Consider the following 25,737-nt stretch of genomic DNA (forward strand, 5'->3'; position numbering starts at 1 on the left):
GAGATTAAAAAAAAAAAAAAGAAAGAAAAAAAGAGTAACTGTTCTGGAAGCACTGATTTAGGCAGAAACCCAAATAGTGTTCCAATTAGGGGGTGGAAAAGGGGTTTTATGAGAAAGAGAAGGGAATAATTACACAAATAAAATAATGAATTTCTATTGGTGTTAATAAGCTAAATTATTCCTTGGCTATACTTAGTGGCGCTCATTCTAAAGAATGCCTTTACCTTTTAGTCTGGGAGTCAGAATGTCTGCTTTCCTATGAGCTTTCAGAGTTGTTTGGAATACAGCGTAGTGTTGTCCCAGCCCAAAGGTGATTTTACCCAGTTTAAATATTCCAAAGGTGTGAGGAATGTTCAAGGTTACTCCTTTAGGATGCCAGCTCCAACTCTTTTCTTACGTGGTTCCTTTTCCATTATTTTTCACAATTTTAAAAATATTGTATTTAATTAGAGAGAGGGAAAAGGAGGGAGAAAGAGAGGGTGAGAAACATCGATGTGTGAGAAATATCAATCTGGTTGTTTCTCACCCGCCCCCAATCGGGGACCTGGCTGGAAACCTACACTTGTGCCCCTACAGAAAATGGAACCTGCCTGAGACCTTTTAGCTTGCAGGACAATGCCCAAAGCACTGAGTCACACCAGTCAGGGCTATTTTTCACACTTTAAACAGAGGATACAACATAAAATTATATCATTCAATAGCACTTAGTCTGCCTGCTATTCATTTTTCCTCAAATCCATTCCACATATCACTTAGCAAGTGAATCTACATGTCATATTCTTTGAGCATCTTCTTTTATAAACCTGTCGGCAGGCCACTATTACTATAACAATCAAACTTTTTAGCATAGATTTTAGCATAGAGGTAAATACTAGTCTTTACCTCTAAGTAAACTTGGTATTTGAGTCCCCTTCCCACCACATATTAACCTTATTTCTTGTATTTGTGTGATTTCTCTCTCCCTTTTTTTCCATGGAGCACTTATTCGGATATCAGGGCCCTGTGGGGACGTGTCTATTGTATTTATGAAAAATGTCCGACGCTCCAGTTGCCAGTGGCTCTCCCGCCATACTGCTGTTGAAGAACCGTCTCTATTCCTTTCCTGCACTGCATATTATTGTTCAGGTTTTGGCTTGAATATATTTTATTCTTCAATTTAGTAGTTCTTTAGCAGTTATCAATTTTTAAATAATTTTCTACAGTGTCTTTATGACTATTAAAGAATTTGCAATGTATTGATTGATTGAAAATATAATATTATTTCCTTTTTGCAGTTTTTTCACAGCTCTAAGTTTCACTTATTTTATTTTCAACACTACAGTTAAATATCCAGAACTTTACAGTTTCAATGTATTGCTGTAATTTGTAAACATCCAAATATTCATTTTACATCATACCTCTTTTCAGTTATTTTAGCCACACATAAATTAGATATATATTGAAATAAAATTCTATTGTGATTATTTTTCTAGTCTCCAGAGAAATTGGTGCTTACCAGAACTTTTGTATGATCAAATAAAACTCAGCATAACATTAAATGTAGTCTTTTTAGGAAAGATCATAATGACCTTGATGGATTTGTAGACTAAATGAAGAGCTTACATAGCTCTCACATAATCAGTTATTTTTCTAAGTCAAATTATCCATCTTCACACATTTGCCAGTTAAGAAAATTAAGCTCTCCCTTAATCATATAGATTTATAAGATAAAAGGTAAAAGCTTAAAATAATTGCAATAAACAAAGTTTTTTTTTTGCTGGGAGTTTTTAAAGTACTATTTCATTTTCTTTTATTTTCAGATAAGTACAAGATTTAATTTTATTATGGAAGTAAAAAAATAAAATACACATAAAAAGGAATTTATTATGTAGTGATTGACTTTAAATTCCATTAATGATCAGCATGTATATAATGTAAACTAAAATGAAGCTTAAAAAATGTGTACCCTCTAAGTTCATGATAAGAAGGACAATGGAAAATAAACTTAGCTTCATTTGTTCCATTTATATCTCATTTAGCACATTATGTAAAATACACATTTTCTAATTCATTTATATTAAAATTATAAAGAAATTTTATATATTTTGTATATCTACATATACAAATGGATATTACTCAACCATTAAAAAAATGAAATCTTGCCACTTGCAACAACATGAATGGACCTGGACCTGGGGGGTATGATGCTAAATTGAAGATACCTAGATGGCTTCTGTATCATTGTAAATAATACTGCAATGAACGTATGCCTTTTCAAATTAGTGCTTTTGATGAATAAATGACCAAAAGGGGAATTTCTGGGCCTTATGGTAGCTTTATGTTTATTTTTCTTGAGGAAAGTTTGTACCATTTTCTATCATATCTGAACCAATTTATAATCCCACCAACAATACGTGAGGTTTCCCCTTTTATCCATATTTTTGCCAATACTTGTTATTTGTTGTCTTTTTGATGACGACCATTCTGACAAGTGTGAGGTGACATTTCATGGTGGTTTTGATTTACATTTCCCTGATAATTTTTGATGTCGAGCATCTTTTCATGTGTCTGTTGTTCATTTGTATGTATTCTTTGAGAAAATGTCCATTAAGGCAGTCTGCCAAATTGTAATAGGACATTTTCTTTTCATTAAGAACAAATTATAAAACTACATGTAGTGATATCATTCTGGTTAATTTATTTGTTTTTAAACAAACTTCTTATGTCATTCAAAAATCCTTAAAATAGAACAAGGTAATTAGAATCAACTATTTATTTAACTTTATCCTTATTGTTGACACTATGACAGATGTCCCCATGTTTCCACTTTGTCCACCTCCACCCAGCCCTTGACTACCCCTCACCCTTCCCTCAGGCCATCAGCCACTGTTGTCTGTGGCAGGGGTGTCCCACTTTGTGGCATCTCTGGGCCACACTGAAAGAGTTGTCTTGGACCACACATTAAATACACAAACACTAACAAAAACTAATAAGCAAAAAAAAAAAAAAAAGGTTTTAAGTAAATTTATGATGTTGTGTTGGGCTGCATTCATAGCTGTCCTGGGCCGCATGTGGGTTGGATGCCCCTGTGTGGGTTATACATATATATGTTCTTGGCTAATCTTTACTGTATCTATCTTACAAGTTCAGGAAAGTAGTGTTTGCACATGAGACTGTCAGAAGTACCTGACCAAAGGCAACACTTACAGAAATGTTCGGTCGTTGCCCCACAGTGCTGAAGACAGTATCTGCCATACTTCATTTCACTGAAACTACAACCGTTGGTCTGTGCAAGACCACCCTCTTTATTGTTGACTATTTCTCAATTTGTGTTCAATACTTACTTTTTCATCCTCAATTCTATTAGCAACCATCATCTAAAGATTTAGAACCAACACTAAACTGATTGACATTTTATATATATACACTTTTCCTCACATCTTCCCACATATTAACATGCTATTGCTAGATACAAATTACAACGCACTTGGTGGCGTAACATTTATTATGTCACAGCTTCCATAAATCAGGTGTCAGGCCACAGTTTAGCTGGGTCCTTTGCTCCATGTCTTGGGAGTCTGCGATCAACTGCCTGCCGATTTGCATTCTCATCTATAGGATTGATTAGAATCCCCTACAAAGCTCATTAGATTAGTGGCAGAATTATTTTACTTTCCTCAGGTACAAGTGGTTACCTGTATTTCCTGGCATCTGTCCCTCTCCATAAGCAGTCTGCACCATAAATATTTGCACTTGAAGCTCAGACAAAAGATATCTCTCTTCCAATGTGCTGAGACTGAGTCTCATATAACTTAACTGAATCAAGGGGATGACATCTTGTCACCTTTACCATATTCTGTTAGAAACACATTATAGGTTCCACCTTCACTGTTTAGGACAGGAGTACACAAATGTGTGATTTATTCTGAGGCATTTTAGGATGTTATTCTTGCATACCATTAGCTGAAAACTTCCACATGGACATTTATTTTTCCTTCCTTCTTTCCTTCCTTCCTTCCTTCTTTCTTCTCTTCCTTTCTTCCTTCCCTCCTTCTTTCTTCTCTTCCTTTTCTTCTCACACTGCTACAGTGTCTCCATCTTATAAAGTGCCTGTCTAGAACCAGCACTCAACAACCACTTATGCAGTAAATTTTAAAAATTATTATCTTTAGTACTCCTATCATTTCTTATCCATCAACTATAGCAGAATAAAATAGATTTAGTTATCCTAATTTCAAAATGAGTCTCAGAAGTTTTCACTAGTTTTCTATTCCTACAATAAAGAAGAGACAGAACTAGAAATGCACCATGAGTCTCTCCCATCCCAAAGCTCTTTATTTATTTTTAGAGAGAAGGGAAGGGAGAGAGAAAGAGAGGAAGAGAAACATCAAAGTGCAGTTGCCTCTTGAGTGCCCCCTACTGGGGACCAGGCCTGCAACCCAGGCATGTGCCCTGCCTGGGAATCAATTCAGTGACCCTTTGGTTCACAGGCCAGCATTCAATCCACTGAGCCACAGCAGCCAGGGCACAAGTTATATTTTTAAAGCTCTGGCTAGATGTTGGAAGCACCAGAGTTTGACTGAACAGACTGTTGAAGGGCAGATGCATATGCATAACTCTCACTTCACTGAAAGATTTCTGCTTGCTTCCTGACATGGGATTGATATGGGATTTCTCAACACAGTATTGGCAGTGGGCTCCAAACTTTGATATATCAAAGAAATTAGTGGTTATTCACACAGCAGTCAGGACCAGAGGCTTAAAAAATAAAAAGATGACATTTTCAAAAATGTACCAGTGGGAAAACTGCCATGATGTCAACCTTGGCTGCTTTTGCCATGTGTCACTGCAACCAACCCAGATGCAGGGAACAGGGATAAACATATCAAGGGCAGAGCTTTATGTGTTGCTAGTCTCTGGATTTATATTTGCAAGTGAAAGGCCTTTGTTCTCCTTCCAAGAAATGAACAGCAATCTGTATTCTGGGCAGTAGATATTTTCAAGGGTGCTTTTAGCTAGGCTGCTTGGAATAGTTACGTTTTTCTTGTGAAGTTCTTCAGTTATGTTATCAGAAAGCATTTTTGTTTGCTTTGTATAACCTTCCTCAATTTTCAGAATGAGATTTAAGTATAAGTGATAGCATAAACTTTTGAAAATACAAGCTTCTACTTTCATGCCTCTTATTCCTTTTTAACATGCTATAAACATGCTGCTTCTCTCTTTTTATGTTGCTACTAGTAAGATCCCTGAGAGAAGAGATATGAGTGGGCTTATTTTATTGATATTTTTCAACTACCCAGGAGAGTTAGTTTTACCTACTGACCCTCCATAAATGATCATTAAATAAATGAATTTCTGAGAACATTAAATGCCAGGGAAATGAGCATCAGCCTTATCTTGTAGGTAACACAAATGATGTGAAATTCAAAATTGGTATATTGTACCTTGAGTAATTGCAGCAAAATATTCCTAAGCATTTGGAAAAATATGTTATAAATTTCAAGAACCTCAAACCATTTACATGTAAGATTGTGACATAACTGAGAAATTTGTTTTTTCAATATTTTTGATAAAATACTATTTTCAAATTGCTATTACAAAACCATATACCAGAGTGTTAAATATGCCAGTTAAATTATGTCCTGGGAATTAAGTATGATAAGCTTATTTATAGGTCAGCTACATAGCTGTTTAGAACTGGTCATGTTCTAGATTGCTAGAACACAAAGGAGATCTGGAGGGAAAATTCGTACTCAGAGAACATAGCAGAATTTGACAAAAAAATTGTAATAAAGGTACAGCACCACATTGGAGGTGGTGTATGAAATATCGTTCATTTGTCTACAATCATTTAACAATATTTGGAGTTTTATCTCCTATAAGAACTCTTCTATAATTCTAGAGATTGTAAAACTAGTAATGAAAATGACTTCCTAACTAAAATATTTGATCTATTTCAACGCATTTTATGACAGAAGTGGCACTATTAGCTGATCAGCACGATAAGTGTATTTATCATGCTGGGCCTTAGTCTTTTGATTGGAGAACATAGCTTCTTTCCTGGAGGGATTGCCCCATTATATCTTTATTTAGAACTTAGGTTTTCTTAAGTTAATGTGTGTTCCATGTTTTGGGGTATCAAGTGAACATGGTGAGTCATAACTTTTACTTTGTTGAAAATACTGAGCCCACTGAAATTTTTATAGGTGCTTTGAAAAATAACGCACATATAAATTAAATAGTAAAAAATTAGACAAGTTACTCTCTTTCTTATTATTCAAAATAAACACGTTCTGATTACTGTAGATAGGAAATATTGCATCTCTTCCAAATGAATTTTTAGGCAAGTTTTAATTGTGACATTTTAAAAAGAAAAAATACACTCTTCTAATAAATTTATGGGATCATGGACTAAGAGGCTGTGTTTCTGGAGACATAGTGAGAGCAGTGACTTTAATGATTTTGAAATTATGACCCATCAGGTTTTCATCTTGAAGGCTGTTACATGACACCAAATGGTTTGAATCAGGCAAAAGAAAGTAGTATCATAGGTGAGGGGCCAGCAGTAAGACCTAAACCAGTGAGAGGGAGATCGGGCTGGCAGAGGACGGGCCCACACACTACACATTCTGTTCCTCTGTCGCTGGGTGAGGTGTGGCTTGTCCTTTAAGTTCCTTTTGTTTTTCCTAATCAGTGAGTTTTAAGTGTTCTACCTTTGTTTTGGTTTTTAATTGTAAATACTGTTTTCCATTTCTTAATGTTCTCACAATTTTTTAAAAAGGAATTGAAGCCATAAATCTTTGCATAAATCTTTGTGGGGTAGGTACTCTAGGGTTAGGAAAAGGGATACAACATCCCTCCCTTAGGATGCTAGAGGGCAGGCCGTTTAGACCTGTGAAACCCTCGAAACCTTCTCATCCACGTGTCCTCTTAGAAATTTTCTATGCTTTGTTGTAATGAACAAAACAGAGGTTTCAGACATGCAAACTATACCACTTCTTTATTCACTTACCAGTTTCTAATCCTGAGCCAGGGAATGTGACTGTTTCTCCAGAGAATGGAATAATAATACCAGCCTGAGAGGCTGTGCGATAGACGGACTAAGAAAACATATATTAACGCACTTTGAAGAATCCCTACATGCCGAGTCAAAAATGCTCATCCTAAGCTGTGTGGAGTGCTCACTTCGTCTGAGTCACTCTTCTGAGCATGAATTTATAGCCACTTATGTAATCCTAAAAACAAACTGATGAGGTAGCTGTACTATGTTATCTCCATGTTAACAGCGACGAAAGTGAGACATAGATGCCATTTAATTTGCTCAAAGTCTTAATAACAGATAAGATGAAGAATTTGAATTTGAAAAGAAGCCACACTGATCCACTGGTTCTTGCACTTGGTCAACTTTACTTTTATGTTACTTACATTTTACTGGCAAATGAGCAAGTAAACACTGATTGTTACATTCTCTTGATACCTAAAGACGAGCTCTTGTGTGGACTCTGGGCCTAGATGTTATAAAAAGCTGAGGCTCAATCTTCTACCAGTTAGGGGGAAAAAAACAAAAAAGAGTGTGAGGGCCAGGTAAAAAGAAGGATTTTCATTTTTAAAGAAACAAACACAAAAAATAGATTTCATTGTAAAATGTGTGTGACCTGGTGCAGTGACTGTTGAAATGTAAGGACTATGCATCCTAAAATTTTGAGCTTGCTCTTTTATAATAATTTAAAATAAACTATATATTTATTTATATATTCTACTATGCAGAAATCTCTATGAAGTATAAAATGATAAATGAAAGAAAATGCACGTAAAGGCAGAATTAACATATCTGCTCCGTGCATTCTATTGAATGTGATCCACACCTAGTCTAGGAGAGCAAATCCTGGGCAGGAGCCATCAACCGAGGGGCCTCGGAGAACAGCATGACCTGCCAGAAACATATATGCCACAAAGAGGATGGGACGGCCCTCTGGACACTGAGCAGTTTGGATTTCTACCGTCTCCTGGACAGTCAGAAGACGGGGCAACGTGGTTTTGCGTTCTCGCAGGAAAAGCTTTGACAGAAGCTGGGCGCCACCTGGGCTCTTCACGCAGACCCTGCGCTCCACTCTCTATCTGCCCTTCGCCATCCTGTTGTCCTTTGAGGCTCATTCACGCTCTTCTTTTGTCTTTCTGTTCCTGGTAGGTGTTTGAGCCTGGAACTTCTGAGGCAGAGGAAGAGTTTCTATCCCTCTTGTACCTCCACATAATCAAGGTCATTTTGAGCAATTTTGTGTGAATAAATTATTCAATTTACCAGGAAACGGGGCATATCATTCTTTCAATAAGACTTGCTAGTGTGCTCACTGTACCTTAATGTCTCGTTCAATTCCATTATTTACTGGGAGGTTGCACAGGAAAACAAAGGAATTAAAGTGAAATTTATCCAAGTGCTTTATAAGACAGATTTGGTAAAAATTGATGGTTTCTACTTAGTCTTACTTGGATAGTTAAGTCCATCTTGTATCACTGTACTTAAAGGAATTAGCACTTTAATGAAGGCTTTTTCTACTTAATTGTGTAACACAGATGTCCACTGAAATTTTTTATGTAGCATACTAACAACTGGTTCACCCTCTTAAACTGTTGCAGAACACCTGATACTTTACAGTTGAATTATGCTATAGGTGAGATAAATTTAGTAACTTAAACTGATTAATATTTGATTCACTAACAGGGTCACAAGTTTAGAGTATGGTTCTGATAATATTAGTATGTTCTCCACTTACTTGTTTACAAAGTAAACAACAGGGAAGATAGCTTTCCTGAGAAATCACTTGTCTGCAAATTCCAGTGGATAAGGAGTTCCAGTGCGTTAGATAAGTGTGTCACTTTGTTAATGGGTAGCATGGCACTGGCATTAAGGCTTTTCTGAGCTGTGGCAGCTGAGTTTACCTATAACAGATTAATGGATTTGTCAAATGTTTCTTTCTCCCTCTTGTTCTTTCAGATAGGCCTTGAGTGGAACTTGACAGAAGATGTTACGACAGTTTTATCTCTGGAGATGGTTAGCTTCTGGAATTTTCCTTGTTTCTTTCTTCGCTATATGTTTTGGCCAGTATGATGATGGTAAGTAAGGATGCTTTCAGTCTGACCTTTATAGTTAGTCAGAATTTCAGTTATTAAATGGGTAATGAAACACACAAGAGAAATGAATAATGCTAATCTGTAGTTCATTTTTAAAGGTTAGTAGCCAGTGTAAGAATTTGCTTTAAATAAAACAGTTTTGCAAAAGAACAAAATATAACCAGAGACAATGAAGTTAAGAACAATCTAACAATAGCCAGAGGGGCAAGGGGAAGGGACAGTGAAGAGAGGGGATTACAGGAGCTTCTATAAAGGACACATGGACAAAACCAAGGGGGTGGGTGGAAGCAGGGGAGGGAGGTTTCGATGGGGTGAGGGGAGGGGCAGGGAGAAAATGCAGACAACTGTAACTGAACAACAAAAAAATAATTTAAAAAAACCAGTCTTGCAAAAGTGCCTTCCAATGCACTTTGTTTCTTAATAAGGACTGAGTATGATAGATAATAGGACAAAGGCCTCCATTTGAACACTTACGAATTCTCACTAAACAAATTCTATTTCAAAAAGAACCTTAGATTCTATTTAGTAACCCTGCAACAAACACAGACAACGATCTTAGGTAAAGCTTAGCAATACAGACATTGCAACATTTCTTTTGTGAAGAGATCCCTGAAGGGGTCAAAAGTAGTTGCTGTAAGTGACTTCAGTGTGTATTGTGCTATTTCATCCCCCACTATTTTATTTGGAAAGAGTAAAAAAGTATAAAAGACTTGACATTAGACATTGTAAGTCAGTTCCTAATAGTAAAGTAGTCACTTTAGAAAGATACATTAATCACCAAGCTCCTTAGAGACGACTTAACACATTGTGTCTACAGTGGCCCAAATGTGCCTGTCTTAGATACTTCAGTATTGAAGGAATCTGTCTGAGAATACTACCTAATGAGAGTTAGGATATATAGAATACATTAATAGAGGAATTTTTCAAAAAGGACAAAGTTCTTCACCCTAGAACTTGCTATTTAAGAATAATGAGTTTTGTTCTTTCTTTTTTTTTTTTAAATGTTCACTGTTCTTACCCAACATTTGTTCAGCATTTAAGGTACACAGGCAGATAACCATCTCCTTATCTTTATTGCCCTAGCTGCTCTTAGTGGCAGCAAAGAGTGTGAGTGTTGTTCATGTTTTGCTCGGTTAAATTGAATGATTGAAAATAAATGAATTAATTTTGCTTTATCCCAAACAGTATCGAAGTTGTGCACATATTAAGATTTTCTCAGTTCTCCATCGTTAGACAAATATGTCTCTTTTGGGATTTGCAGAATAGTTTAGAATACCAACTATTTTCATAAAGTCAACAGCTCGCTCCCCTGAAAAGGTCTGCTAATTAGCACACCGTTGACTTCAAGCATATGTGAATTCAGTGTTCATGTCATTGCCACTTATGGAGCTTGTGAATCTCCAGGCTAACAACACATTTAAAAAATGTAGTCATAAGATAAATAATGTAACTGCTACTTTGAAACAAAAATAAAAATCAGTGCAACTTAGAAGAGCATGCCTTTCTAGGAAAATAATACATTTTAAATTGTGCCCCAGGAATAGATGACAAATCAGTGTATGTTGATATTTTTTACATCATGATACATTCTATTTTTTAATTTATATTTAACGTTCACATGGACCAAGCAGGGAAGGATTCCATGCCATTGCTAACATTAGACATTCACAAACCTTAAGCTTTTTAGGAATGTAGTTCAGGCTATCAGAGGATATCACTCCTGATTGAACCTGTACTGCTATAGACTGATTTTCTTAATAATAACATTGAAGGTCTTTCTAAATGTGCTTGTGTAGCCTCCAAACCAAGATTACCAGGTCACTGTTGGCCATCCCATAATCTGGTCTCTGAAGCAGAGCGGAACTTCAGACCTGCGGTAACAGTTTGCCGTGAGGCTGCCTCATAAAGCACTGCCCTCGTGGATGGCTGTCCTCATAGCCACGTTAGAAAGACTGCTGGGGTCTCTCCTGGAGGTGAGCGGCTCAGTACTTAGGAAGACTGAGGGATAGGAACAAGGGCGGAGTGATGTAAATATTGTATGGTGTTTTATAGAGATTTCTTAACTTTATATGCTTTCCAGTATTCCTTCCACACTAGCATCTGCCAGTGTGCCCCCAGAGACTAAGGGTTCTCTTCCCTTAGGTCTCCCCCAGGTCTTTCCCTCTCTCTGGTTTCCCTCTATTTGAGACCGAGACATCACTTTTATTTTGTTGTTCAATGAAAATGATGTTCATAGTTACCATTTTTTTAAAAGCCATAAAATTGTGAGTCTGCACTATGCAGGAATAAAATTAGGACTGGGCAAAGAATGATTAACACAAAAAATAGCACTTGACTGGAATATGTGATATGAATTTCTTGAATTCATAAATTTCTTACATTTTTTTTGTCCAAATGCGTGGGACAGCAGGTACATGGACAGATTGAAGGAAGATGGTGGTTATAGTCAGAATCACAACAGAAACATGCAAGGGAAAGTAAAAATGAAAATGCTGTGCCGTAGAAAATTCACCAGTTGAATTAGCCCATTTTGATAGTTGGCAACTGATTTAAATTTCAGATAGAAAAGCATGGAGGAGAAAACATTAAAATACCCTGAGGCTATTAGTATAACAGTCTAGGTTTTTCTTATATTAGAGAATAGGATTCTTCTGGACTTTTCATGAAGAGCAGTGTCCTTATGTTTTTCTGTTTATTTCCTTACTTAGGCAAAAGGTAGTTGGAAGAAAAAACAAATGAAAATTGTTTATTTTATAAATACTTTATCCTGAAATGAAATCTTCAAGTATTAGCAAATGTGTGAAACTGTTTTGAAGAAAAATATATTGTATAATTATTATTTTTAATATTTTATAACAAATATTTTGCTTATAAACTTTGGCTAAGTTTTAAATTATTTTATATTTCTCATCAAAATGCTGGGACAAGGTTTTAGATTCAGTAATAAAGTTATGGATGACCAACCCCATAATGTACATTTCACTTGTTTGATATCTAAGCAAGCATTAATAAGTGAGATTGATAGTATTATATTAAATCAAAAAGTCATAATTTAGCTGACAGAAAAATTAGAGAACTTAAGGAGATATGTAGTTTATGGTCTCCTTCCCCTCAACAAAGCATTAGGATTGGTATTTTAGCTACAGCTTAATGCCTTACTAATACTGGCAACTTTGTTTGAACGGGACTAGGTTCCCTGGTCCCAGACTGAGCGTGGGGAGCTGGGAGGGAGGTGCCGTGGGAAGCGGAGGAAGCAGGACCATCTGCTCAACTGTATGTTTTGTGGGGTGCAATATCTATAAAACATATTCTTTGTTCTTACAAATGATATGATTCACAACGAGGTACATAAACCAAGTTGTGGCCAGGATTTGTGTTTTTGTTCATTTTGTTTTGATTTTGAGCTCGTAAATAAATGATGAAAAGGAGGGAGAGGAAGGTAAAAGGGAAAATGATATATGTGTAATGGGTACATTTCATTATTTCTTCTGCATTTTCAATTGTCCAAATTGAATATGTACCACTGCCACAATCAGATAGGAAATGTAATTGTTAAATAAATACCTATATATTTGAAAAATAGGACTAAGTTTGAACCAAAGTGGTAGAGGAGTTTTAAAAATGTGTGTGCCCAATCAGTGTGTGTATGTGTGCATCTGAGAGAGAGAGAGAGAATTTTCCCTAAGTGTGTGCCAACCTTGAAAGGCAACAGGAGTTTACTAAGGAAGGGATTCTCCTTGGCTGCTCAAGAGTTTAGCCTGGAGGCCAAAACTCTCCTGTCCTGCCCTGGAGTTACTGCATAAATTGGCATGTATCTCTGATGTGCCTGGAAGCCGTATGTGGTGTACAACCAGAACAACTGCATGAAGAGACCCAATTTGTAATCTTGAAGGGTCACAACATTTTTTGAGGCTCAGCTCCCTTATAACACTAATAACTCTCTGAAACTCAATTTTATACAGTTTGGTACATATCTGACATATATGGCCAAAGCTCACTATAAATTTTACCTCTATTGCTCCTATTATCCTCATTACTTCTAATAATTGTACTTCTTTTTCATAAATCTACATATTGATTTATAAGTGGATATTTTGTGTTCCTGTATAGATAAGTATATTCATTCTTTATTTATGTCTCTCCAAATTTACCAAGCACCTTGAAGACTTAAATTTGTTAAATTACATCTTATTCTTGAAAGTATATTTGATTTTATCCTTTCCTTGGAAAGCTTACTGATTCAAATGAAATGTTAAGTGAAGTTCAGGGAATATTTTCAGTTTCATTTTCATGCTTCTTGTTTCCTCTTCCTCAGAAGGTCAGCACTGAGATGTACACGTCAATCAGTTATGTAGCAGAGTTCTAAAGTCTGATGCTAACGTTCTGACACTAAAAACTGGAAACTTCGTTTTCTTCAGTGCAGCCAGTGGTGTACACTGATTAGAAGGGAGTGGCATGTAAATGACAATGCAGTTAACAGAACTATACGAAAAATGTAGCTGTCCATTGAGCTGAAGCACTTGTGTCTCTCCCCTTTAGATGTCTTGATAAAAGGTGGTTAAATGAACTTAAGCAAGAAGAAGTAAATGATCCCAGTGATCCAGGTTAGCAGGATGTCACAGACTGATACATAGGGCGCTGTCACAGTCATACCTCTGCCATGGGCTGCACACTCTATTTGTGGGACTCTCACTGTCTCACCCAGGTCATGCTGAAATTTAAAAGTTCCATAATGAAAATGAGGGAGAGAGAGGAAAAAGGGAAAGTGATATATGGGTAATGGGTATGTTTATTATTATTTAAACATTTCTTATTCTTTGAGCTCGTTATTTCTAAGCTTAATACAGTTATCTTCCTCTTGTTTACATTATCTTTCTCTGACCATAGTACAATGTAATCACTTTTGAGACTATCTTATTTATAGATAAATTAAACATGATTATTGGAGACTATACCTAAGTAATTTTCAGGGCAAATTCTTTTTTTTTTAATTAATTAATTTTTTTAGAGAGGGCAAAGGAGGGAAAAAGAGGGAAAGAAATATCCATATGTGGTTGCCTCTTGTGTGCCCCCTACTGGGGACCTGGCCTGCAACCCAGGCATTTGCCCTAAACTGGGAATTGAACCAGCGTCCCTTTGATTTGCAGGCGGCACTCAATCCACTGAGCCACACCAACTAGGGCTTCAGGGAAATTTCTTAATTCCTCGTTTAAATATGATTTCTTATGGCAGCATGCATATAGAAAGAAACACAGCAAATATATATGCACACATGCAAACAAAAACAGATAATACACACATTAGGCAACAGTAAAAACAAGTATAGCATATATTGTTATTCAAAAATTTTATATAAATATATTGTAGACACATTTCCTTGCTTACCCCTGTCACTTACTCCATCTTATAAAGTATAATTTTATTTGGAGAAAATAAATAAAAAATTTAAGAGTAACTTTGTTGTTTTCCCTACTTGATAACTTAAAATCATGAAAGTTTGTCTTTTTAGTGTACTCTATAACCTATTAGATTTATATACATGGTGTAGATTACAATACTATGTGACATTTAGAATGGGGTGGCACAAAAAGAGCATTATCATTCTTAATACACACTCCAATAAAACTTTCCTAAACTGAAGTTCATCTTTAGATGAAAGCTCAAATGGGTTCTTTTTTCTACGTGGTTTCCACACTTATATTTCTTGTCTCCTCTTTTCTGAGGAGGAGTACATCCCTTTACACCAAAATAGATTTCGTTTTGGAGCAAAGGTTGCAAAGCATGCCTTTCTTTTTTCAGCAACGATTTCCCACTAACCAAGTTCAGAAATACAGACTCTGTGACTTGTCTAAGCTCTGACCTTGTGCCTGAAAGGATGACTTCAATAGTTTTTGTTTACTCTAGTAATAGGCTCATTTAAAACCTTTCTGTATACCTGGGAGGCCAGAGAGCTAAAGAGCCAGGAAAAAAAACCCTTATAATCAGAAGACCAATTATTGTACTTAGAGGCTTCTCTCTCTACTAACATTCACACACAGGTAATTTTTCCCAAGGTAACTTAGAATAGCAAAGTATTGATATTGTACTTTGGATACTCTCAGTTGTCCTGTTAAGACAGGGAAGAGATGTAGAAGGTCTAATTCAGTGTCTGAGCTATGCAGATAAAATTAATGATAGCTGGTGAGGTGGATGCTTCCCTTTGTGGTTTTAAGAACCTGAAAAATTTGAACCCATTGAAAAATAAATTGCTCACATCCTGTGTTAAAAGGCAGGACTGATTTTTACTGTTTTTAGTCGAAATTGAGCAAAATGTAATTGTAATGCTGTTTTGTTCTGAGTCTTCGATGACACAGACAACTCATAATAAAGTGGCTTTTCTTAGATGAGTCCTTTCCTGACAAATCTCTATACGTATTAACACCACTTCTTCTCCAATTTCCTTAAGTTCTGCAATTTGTGTTTCTCACAACTCCACTAAAGCCGCACTCTCTAAGGCCTCCAATGACACTTTCTTGGGCAAATCCTATAATTTTCTAGTGTTTCAGCAAACAGCATTATTGATCTGCCTTTCTACAACTTTCTTTTTCTCAGAGGCTCTTTGTACTGACTTTTTCCGATTATCTTCATACTGGTCTTCTCCTTTTTCTGGTGTGTATTCTACTTTTTCCTCATCTGTGCATTCAAAATTGTTCCACTTTTTGTATTTCCACAAGGAGCCATATTCTATAAGAGACAAATTGGATGTTTTGCGATTATTAAACCCTGGTTTTGGTCATTTTCCATTCCCTAGCACTTTTCTTACATAATGCATTCATCTAACAGTATATCTACTGCATACATCACCGCTTTCTCTCCAGTCCGTATCTCCACTTCTCTGTAGAAGATTTACTTAGTTAACATTTTGTTGAATATTAACTCTGGGGAAAATAGCAGGGAAACAAAAATGAGGCGATCCCTTAATCGAAGTGTAGTAATGAAAAAGAGAATCAATACAACATGATCTATGTAATAATAGAATTACATGCAGTGTTTGTGTCTGGGATAATACAAATGGAAAATCTGATGAAAAATGTGGGATAAAGATAATAATAATAAAAAAACCCAGCTTGTGTGGCTCTTTGAGTGGATTGAGTGCTGGCCTGCACACTGAAGGGCTGCTGGTTCAATTCCCTGCCAGGGCACATGCCTGGGTTGTGAGCCGGGTCCCTAGTTGGGGGAGAGCAGGAGGCAACCAATCGATATTTGTCTCATACATTGATGTTTCTCCCTCCTGTCTCTTCTCTCTAAAAATAAGTAAATAAAGTCTTTTTTTCAAAAAAAGTCAAAAAATATTTGCAGGATGAATTTTGATTTTTCAATTGAGAAACTTAATTCACATGTAAATTAATTCACATGTAAATTTCAGAAAAAACTGAAGAATACTAAGTTTGTGTTTTCATTCAAGATGTATGCAGATATTCCTGTGCAAATGTGAGGAGTGCACACACTGTTTTATGACCTCATTCTGGGAAGGTTAGATATTAAATATCCAAAGGCAAATGAAAGAAATGCTTGATTATGATCATCAGCTGGTCAAACTCATTTATAAGCTCATCTCCTTCGTGGAACTCCAGCTAACAGCAATCATATTTCTTTCTCTGTCTCCATCTCTCTGTCTCTGGCTTTTTCTCTGTCTCTGATTCTATTTGTCTGTCTCTCTCTTCCTGTCACACCACTAGAAGCTGTTGTTTGCTCCTAGTGCTCAGTTTCTGCAATTGATTGTATTTAATGCCCTCCTATATACTATTACTCTGCGTTTGTATGTGTTTTATACGACATAACTCCAACATGTTCAAAAGGTGCTTGAAATCATAAGTCATAATAGTATTCATTAATTTGTAAATAGCATCTCTTTATAATAAACACTAATATATAATAAGTGTATTAACTGATTTCTCCATATTTTTTTAAATTTAATTTTCCCAAGAACTCATGAGGTCCCTATGATAATAATCATCATCACATACAATTTCACTACTATTATGCCTATTTATAGATCAGGAGATCATAGAAACATAGAGAGGTTGAGCTGCTTTCCCAGTATGGTAATAATGTCACTATTAAATGTCAAATTTCCACCCTTTATCTCAGCTCCACACACAATAACCACATGCTGTGCTATGTTACTGTATTATGACATCAAATCTTCACCTTTCTTTCCAGATTTTACTCAAGTATATACATGATTTTTATTCATTTATACCTTAAGCTGAAAAAATATAATGTCCATCTTCCCCCTTATATTATAACATGTTATATAATGTTTGTTTTATGTTAAGATTATAAATTCCTGAAAGCAGAGATGATCTCATTTACTTTTGTTGAAATAGTATTGAAAAAAATAGGTTGAGAGATGAAATGTGTTTTTTAACAATTCAGTAGTAAATTGGTGAGCCTTGCAGATAGTAGCTGGAGTTCAAACAATTCCAAAACATATTCAATGAGAGTTTGGTTTATATGACATTGTTCAACATCAGCACGGAGACAGAAGCAATCAATAAATACCTGTGGTATGGAGAGGTCACTCATAGCATACTTTTTGCATCCTGTTCGGAAAATATAATGTTTATATTCACATAAATTATACTACATATAACTTTTTAGAGATTCAGTTAGCATTTGTCCCATGGTAGTACATCATTTGGAAAATGTTTTTTGTAGAAACCTCAAATGCAATTGACCGTTTCTTTAGGGGCATCTCCTCCCTTTCTTTTTCTGATAATCAGCTTTGTTCGTGAAGCTGCAGATCACACTGCAGTTCTTGTTCCTGAGGTCGGCGCCCGTTCATGCTATTAATCTTCCCTACTCTTTTGGGTCCTACCGTGTTTGCAGGGCTATTCAATTAGGCTGCTCAGCGACAGCTCTTCAGCTACTCTGAGTTTATTAAGTGTCTTTATTGAACAATTGGAATACTGATAAGAGCTCTTCAGGCTTAGACTTAGATAATGTGTGTAAAGGGCAATGCTAACTCTGACATCAATTTTTTATGTGGTTATATCCAGGATTTGGCCACAGTTGACCACTGTTGGCCTGATACCCAGGGTATCCTCATAAGGGAAAAATACAGCATTTTAAAAGAATATTAATACCACATTGTGCTTCTTATTTTCTTTCACTAATTCATTTATTCATTCATTCATTCATCCAGGTACAGCAAACATATATAATGTCTATTATGTGCATATCAGTTTTCTAATAATAATAGCTAACATTTATTGAGTGATTTCTGTGTCAAAGACCATACACATACTTCACACCCTTCCCTTCTAACATTGTGTATTATATACTCATAATATATGCATCATGACATTTTAGTTATACCAGCTTATGTAGTTGCAAACAAATATTTTTAACTATTTGTTTGTAACTACATAAGCTACTAGGTGCCAAGCCCTGCTGTAGGTGTCACAGATATAGCAAACAACAAAAGAGACAAAAATTCTCATTTTATAAAAGGGAGGCAAAATAATCAAAGTCAGTAAAAAATTATGTTGTATGTTATTACATGAAAGGAGTCATATCAAAATATAAAGCAGGTAAAATGTGGAAGAAATATTTAAGGGCATATAATTATAAAATAGTGTAGAGAGGATGTACTAAGAAGGTAATCTTTGACAAAAGTCATGAAGAAGATGAGGGAAAAAAACTTGTAGATTCCTAGGGATGAGCTTTGAAGACAGAGCAGAGTGAAAGGGCCTTGAGATTGGAGCATGCCTAGCGGTTTTGTTTATTATTTTAACTTTTGAAATTACAGCTTACTTTTAATGTTATTTGGTGTTGATTTTAGCTGTACAGGATAGTGGTTAGACAATCATATGCTTTACATTGCGATCCACCTAATATTTCTAGGAGCCAGCTGGCACCATACATAGTTATCACTGACCATGTTTCAAATTTGTTTGCTTGCTTATATTTAGATTCCACATAGAAGTTAAATCATAGAGTATTTGCCTTTCTCTGATTGACTTATTGTATTTAATACCCTCTGTGTCCATCCATGCTGTCACAAATAGTAAGATTTCATTCCTTTTTGTGGCCAACTAGTATTTCATTGTATACATATACATAGTGTGTTTGAAGAACATGATCAGAAGCAAACGTCGAAATGTTGAGCTGAGTGAGGGAGAGAGGGGAAGAGATCAAATCAGAGAGGTGATGAGGGAAGCTGTGTGCGAAGCCTTGTAGGCAGCTGTAGGGACATTATCTGTGTGTGTGTGTGTGTGTGTGTGTGTGTGTATGAAAATGGAAAGTTACTAGTGTTTTGAGCAGAGGGGTGAAATGATTTAAGTCAAATTTTAATAAAATTTCTTTGGCCCTTGTGTTGAGGATCAGCAGTCAAGATCAGGTTGACCTCTGAGAAATTCATTAACAGTATTCTAGGTAGAAGACAAAGATAGCTTGGAACAGGTCTTCCTGATAATGGTGGTAAGCATGGTTGACTGTGGATATGTTTGAAGGTATAGACAACGGGGTTTGCTGGTGTGTGAGATACAGAGAAGACAAAAAGGTAGTATTTAAGGTAGTATTCATGTCAATATATTTGGTCTAAACATCAGGAGAAGCTGAATCACTGCATCAAAAGAATAAAAGAATAGCAGGAACTGAGTCATAAAAAAAATCCCCTGACCCATAAATATCTAGGAAGATGAGGCAATTTCAAAAAGGATATTGACATATAGATGTTAATGAGAGGAAAACCAGGAGAGGATGGTTTACTTGAAGCCTAATGAAGAAGGCGTCTCAAAGAGAAGGTGATCGGCTGTGTCAAGTCCGATTAAGTACATGGCGAAGTGTGAGAACTGAGTATCAAATTAGCAAGATGGTGTTCATTTGTGACCTTGACAGGATTGGTCGTGGTGTCATGTTGGTGGTGAAAGTTTGCAATGGTTGCAAGAGAGAGGAAAGGAAGAGGAATTGGGGGCAGTTTGAAGATATAAGATACAGAATGTTTTTTTTTTCTTTCTGCTTTTTTCTCTTTTTTTTAAAGTAGCATGAAAGTTAAAACAGAAGTAGCAGAAGAAGCAGAAGTAGCATTCAAGAATACACACCCCACCTCAAGTCCTAGTGATCTAAGTTTATGACAAAGAGCACTTCTTTGACAAGGTTATGGAAAATAGCACCTTCCGGGACTAGTCAGATTTCCAGTCAAGCATGAAGAAGAAAAGACTGTTCAGCAAAGTACATATTCTTTTATTTATTCTGCACTAAAATCCCTTGAGATAAGTACTATTATAACCATAATTATTCATTTTTTCAGATAAGGAAGCAAAATAAGCTCTCTTGCTTAATGACACACAATCATGTATTAAGTGCCATAACCCTACTTTGGGCGGGCTGGCTCAAGCTGCCACGCTTCCAACCACTGTACTGTAGAGCAGTAATACAGCGTGCTAGTGACTCTTGAGAGTACAAAATATAAATTCTGATCCATGAAACCTTAGGAGGCAAGCTATGATCATTTCTTATGATATGTCCATGTATTCAATATATCTTTATTAGCATCTAGTATATGCCAGTTTTGTGCTAAGTTCTAAGAGTGTAAAGATAAATCAGATACATTTCTCGACATCATGAATGTCACTGCCCAATTCATATGAAATAACAGCGAGTTGGACAAAAATGCATGACAAGTATAAATCGATATACTGTAGATTTTGAGGGACTGATTTAAAAGGACAGCATTTATGCTGCCTGCTAGGAAGGGTGTTAAAGTGCGTATCAGTTGTGGCCCTGGCCCGTGCGGCTCCACTGGTTGGAGCACTGTCCGTGTGAACTGAAGTTTTGTGGGTTTGATTCTCAGTCAGGGCACATTCCTTGGTTACGGGTTTGGTTCCTGATCAGAGCATATATTGGAGACAATCAATCAATGTTTCTCTCTCACATCAGTGTTTCTCTCCCCCTCTCTCTCTCCCTCTCTTCTCCTCTCTCTAACATCGATAAGCATATCCTCAGGTGAGGCTGAAAAATATAAGAATAAAGTAAAGTCTGTAGTTAGTCATAGAAGCATTTTGCATTGAGTTCATTGGGGTGACACTGGTTATTAAAACCATACAGGTTTCAAGTGGACATCTCTATAATAAATCACTTGCCAACTGCATTGCACACTCGCCACCCAAAGTCAAGTCTTTCCACCACCATTTATTCCCCACTTTGTCCTCTTCCACCACCCCTTTCGCACCTTTCCCTCTGGCAATACTGATTTTAGAATGAGATAGGTTTGTGTTACTTGGAAAATAAAAAACAGGAGCTACATTAAATTCAAACCTGATGCATATAAATTCATATGTGCACACCAGAGCAAAAAGAAACATAAGAGGATTATTGGATGATAAAGCATTGGTATTCTTGGATATGGAAGATTATCTATGGTATGGACTTTGGAATTTGATAGACCTTTTTCAAATCCTGGCAAAATCAATACATCATTTTTAACGGGCTATATAATCTCTCTAAGACTCAGATCTCCATCTGTTAAACTTTGGATGATAGCAACTTTGACTAGACTCCTATTAGGATTAAGTGATATTATGCATGTAAATTGCTTAGCATGTTCTCTACCATATAGAAAGCTATACATGTTTTTACCTATTATAATAGTTATTAGTATTTTCAAAGACAAGTAGACAGTATGTTCTTATTACTCAATATTTTTTCTTTTGTCTGAAAACATTTACACACACAAACACAATCACACACTTGACCATTCTTTTTAGAAAAATCACCATAACTTCTACATACTTCTTTCTGTGTACTATAACTCTGTGTATAATTTTCTGCCCAAGTATCTTAAGAATTTTTCAGCTGCATTTATTAAGGTATCTGGCATAGCATAGAAGCTCAGCAGCCATTGGTATCTGTACCTTTTCCTTTTATTTTTTTACCTTACCTTTTCTTTTCAACTTTATTTTCATTAGTTCCTCTTTACATAAAAGAACTTCTGTTAGTTCCTTCTTATTATTTTATTACTCTTTTTTACTCACATGTAGATTTTTCTCTTCTCAATTTCTTCTCTTTGTCTCTCTCCCTCTCTCTGTTTCTCTCTCAACCTTTCTCAAAACTTATCTCTCTGCCTCCCTTTAGCCAATTTAAATTCCAGAAAATGCAATGATCATTTTCTCACTCCAGACACTTCGAATGTATGGGTCTACTTAAAAATGATAACCTCAACCAGACCATTCAGCCTTCTGCTACAGAAAGGAATTAGGATAGCATTAAAACAAAATTCCCAGAGTGTATTCTTATAAAAATTTCCAGAGTGTATGCACACATATTTCAATACCTCCAAAGCTTCCTTGTATTATCAGATGAGGAATATGTGAAAGGAAATTCCATCCAATTTCATTCCCAATGAGAGTGAAGTTTAAAGAGATTTTCAATTCTCTAAATTTCTAAGGTTTAAATTCAATCTAAGACCTTTGTCAAGTAGCATTTATTGAATTTTAATTCTTTTACAGTTTATTTGAATACATGGGATGAGATACAGCCCCCCAAAATGGAAACTAGATATAGTCCCCAAAAACAAGAACTAGTGAACTGCTGACATGGGACCTGAGCCCATTCGTGTGATGTGTATGTATCACTGAGAACTTCTTAGACACATTAAACTTGACAGCAGAGGCCCTTTAGCCACTTTAAAGCTGGTTTTTGACAGTAGATTCTCAAAAGAAGGACATTTGAAGATATCATGATGTGTTTCTGTTTGTTGAATAATATTAACTGCTTCATTCCATAGCAGAAACAAAATATACATAAAGGCTAATTTACATGTTAAAAACCAAGAAAATCAGCTTCTATTTACTGAAAATAGGAGTGAAATATCCACGCTAATATTAAAAGGTACATTATGCGAATATACTTGCAAAGAAACTCTGTAATTCTGAATTTTTTACTAGCCATATCCCATCAGTATAAAAGATTAATGGACATAACAACTGGCCAATGATGGAATTGCTAATAATAATAATCAGAAACTTATGAGAAAGCACTTTGAAAATAGAGGATGTTCAATCTCATTCCCCAAGACAGGATAGTGTCAACTGTATTGCACCTTGTTGACTCTGGACAAATGTATTTTGATATGAAATGCAAAATGATATTCTAACCTCAGAGAATTTCAAAATAGACTCTTTTCTCATAATGCTAGATATATGCCAAGTTTTACAACTCATGTATTGAATGTATTGGCAAATTATATTAACAAAATGATTCTATTGCAGAATTAAATTATATGCAACTAGAAAAACATAAAAAATATCCTTGCTGGCACTTCTATAATGTTTTTGAATATTTTGTGGACATCCTTTCAGAGCTGAGGTTTGGAAATCATTTTGAACAGGTTTAATATACGGAGTTATCTGAAGAGATGATTCTAAAATAAATGAAAGGACATCTCTTAGAATAGGTTATCAGACTTCATCATCAATCCTTCTCCTTCTTCAGATTGGAAGGTTGCAACTGACATTTATAAGGAATAAACCTGGGTCAAAGCAAAAACCAATATTTTTAAAATAAAATATATTTGGGACATTTATTGCCAAATATGTTTTTTGCTTTTTTATTTTTAGTGGATGTTGCTTTAAAAGATAAGGAAATAAGAACAGTGTAAAACAAACTGCCACCTGTATACTGATTCTAATCCATTATGTTTATTCTGGTTTATGACATAGTCATAATTGCTTCAGGCGGAGAAATAGATTTTCATATAAATCACTGAATCTCTGCTATTGAATAATTTTTCTCTATTTCATTGGCTTCTTACTAATGCATATGTAGTATATCTGATGTACTAATTGCTTTAGTTACTATATATTCATTTAATTACTCACTCAACACATTTTTATTGGGTCAACACTATATGCCACGTACTATGAAAAGTGTTCAGGCAAGGAGTTTATTTCAGGTGGAAAAAGTTATACATAAGACTCCATAATCAGAAGTTTGCATAGTGTGATCAAGAGTCTGAATGAGGGCCAAGTTAAATCAAATGCTATGAAACCGAGGAAATCTGTAGGGACCAGTGTTTATTGGCCAACAATAGTAAATTTAGTTTTAATTATAAGTGAAGATATTAGAGTTTAAAAAGAAGAGACAGAAGTAGATAAAAGGTGTGACAATATGATTTGATTTATTCTTTTTTTAAGATTGTATTTATTTTTAGACAGAGGGGAAGGGAGGGAGAAAGAGAGGGATAGAAAAGGGAAAGAGAAAGGGAGGATAAAAACATCAATGTGTGGTTGCCTCTTGTGTGCCCCCCCTACTGAGGACCTGGCCCACAACCCAGTCATGTGCCCTGACTGGGAATCAACCCGGTGACCCTTTGGTTTAAAGCTCGGCACTCAATCCACTGAGCCACACCAGCCAGGGCTCAATTTATTCTAAAACAAATCCCAGCTATACTGAGAAGAATAGATTTGTGTGATGACTGATGGCAAAAAAGAGCAACTTAGCCAAGATAAACACCTATGTCATAGTCCAAGCTACAGATGATGGTACCTTAAATTCTGAAGGGGTTGGGGGTGGGTGGGGAATAAAAATGGACCTAGAAACGAGTTGAGAGATTTAAAACAGAAGAAATTACACAGAGACACACACAGATGTGATATGTAATTTATTGGAAACCAAGAGGGAATAGAATAATGGGAGGCAAAAGTAGGCATAAGTAGTTAAAGAGTAGAATCATTCACTGATATGGAAATAGTAAAAGGACCACAATTAGAGGAGAGATCATGAGTTTAACTGAGGGCATATTGTGTCTGGAATTATAAGTAATTAATTCAGAATGATGTTGAATTTTTACAATAGTAAGTAATCCAGAATGTTTGCCCTGATTTTCTAAAAAATCATTGATAATGTAGAAAATTGTCCATTTTAAAATTTATTCTGACTTCATTTTTTTATTGAAAGTTAAATTATCTTTGCTTATGATTGCTCTCTGGATCCTTTATTCAATGCTGAATACAATTAAATGAATGGTATTTCTTTGTAGGAATACCAGTATGCAAGATAATTATATATTGGGCATTCCTACAAAGATAATAATTAAACATATTTTTCAAGAAAAAATAACACTTATATTTTATATTTCATTAATTTGTTTAAAAAATCATAAAGCCAAAATTATACAGAAATAAAGAAATGTCACTCTAGCATTCTAGAACAGATATTTTTTCTCTAAATAATTAGTTTCTAAGCCTTTTTTCTTTTGATATTATAAAATGATTAGATTTAGACTTCGTTTCAAGAAATACCTTTTAAATCTCAATCCTTTGACTAAATAAGATTTTAAGAATCTAAAGCCAAAAACTATGTATTTCTCCTCATAGATTCCTCTTCTGAGGTTATGTTTCTCTGAAGCTCTACACATCAAGTTACAAACTATGGAAATTGAAAATTATTTCAAATTTTGTGATGGCAACATTATACATAACAACATATTTAAATTTATAATTTTAAAAAACAGGTGTATGCAAACTTGTGAGAAGAATTTAAGAAAAATTATTATGCATTATTTAACCACACCCATTTATTTTTCAATATGAAAACATCAAACACAACTATTAATTTTGGAAGATTTAGAGTAATGCTCACCTG

General features: G+C 35.4%; 1 protein-coding gene across 1 annotated transcript in view; it reads left to right on the plus strand.

Annotated features, from left to right (window-relative positions):
• PCDH15 (protocadherin related 15) overlaps positions 1-25,737 on the plus strand; it is an 870,634-nt gene that overhangs the window by 199,881 nt on the left and 645,016 nt on the right. Inside the window, exon 4 of the mRNA XM_053923048.1 lies at positions 8,972-9,090. Coding sequence (XP_053779023.1) covers positions 9,000-9,090 — 91 coding nt within the window. The 5' untranslated portion in view covers positions 8,972-8,999. The remainder of the gene's footprint in view (positions 1-8,971; positions 9,091-25,737) is intronic.

This window comes from Desmodus rotundus, chromosome 4, assembly GCF_022682495.2.
Source record: "Desmodus rotundus isolate HL8 chromosome 4, HLdesRot8A.1, whole genome shotgun sequence".
Classification (NCBI taxonomy): domain Eukaryota; kingdom Metazoa; phylum Chordata; class Mammalia; order Chiroptera; family Phyllostomidae; genus Desmodus; species Desmodus rotundus.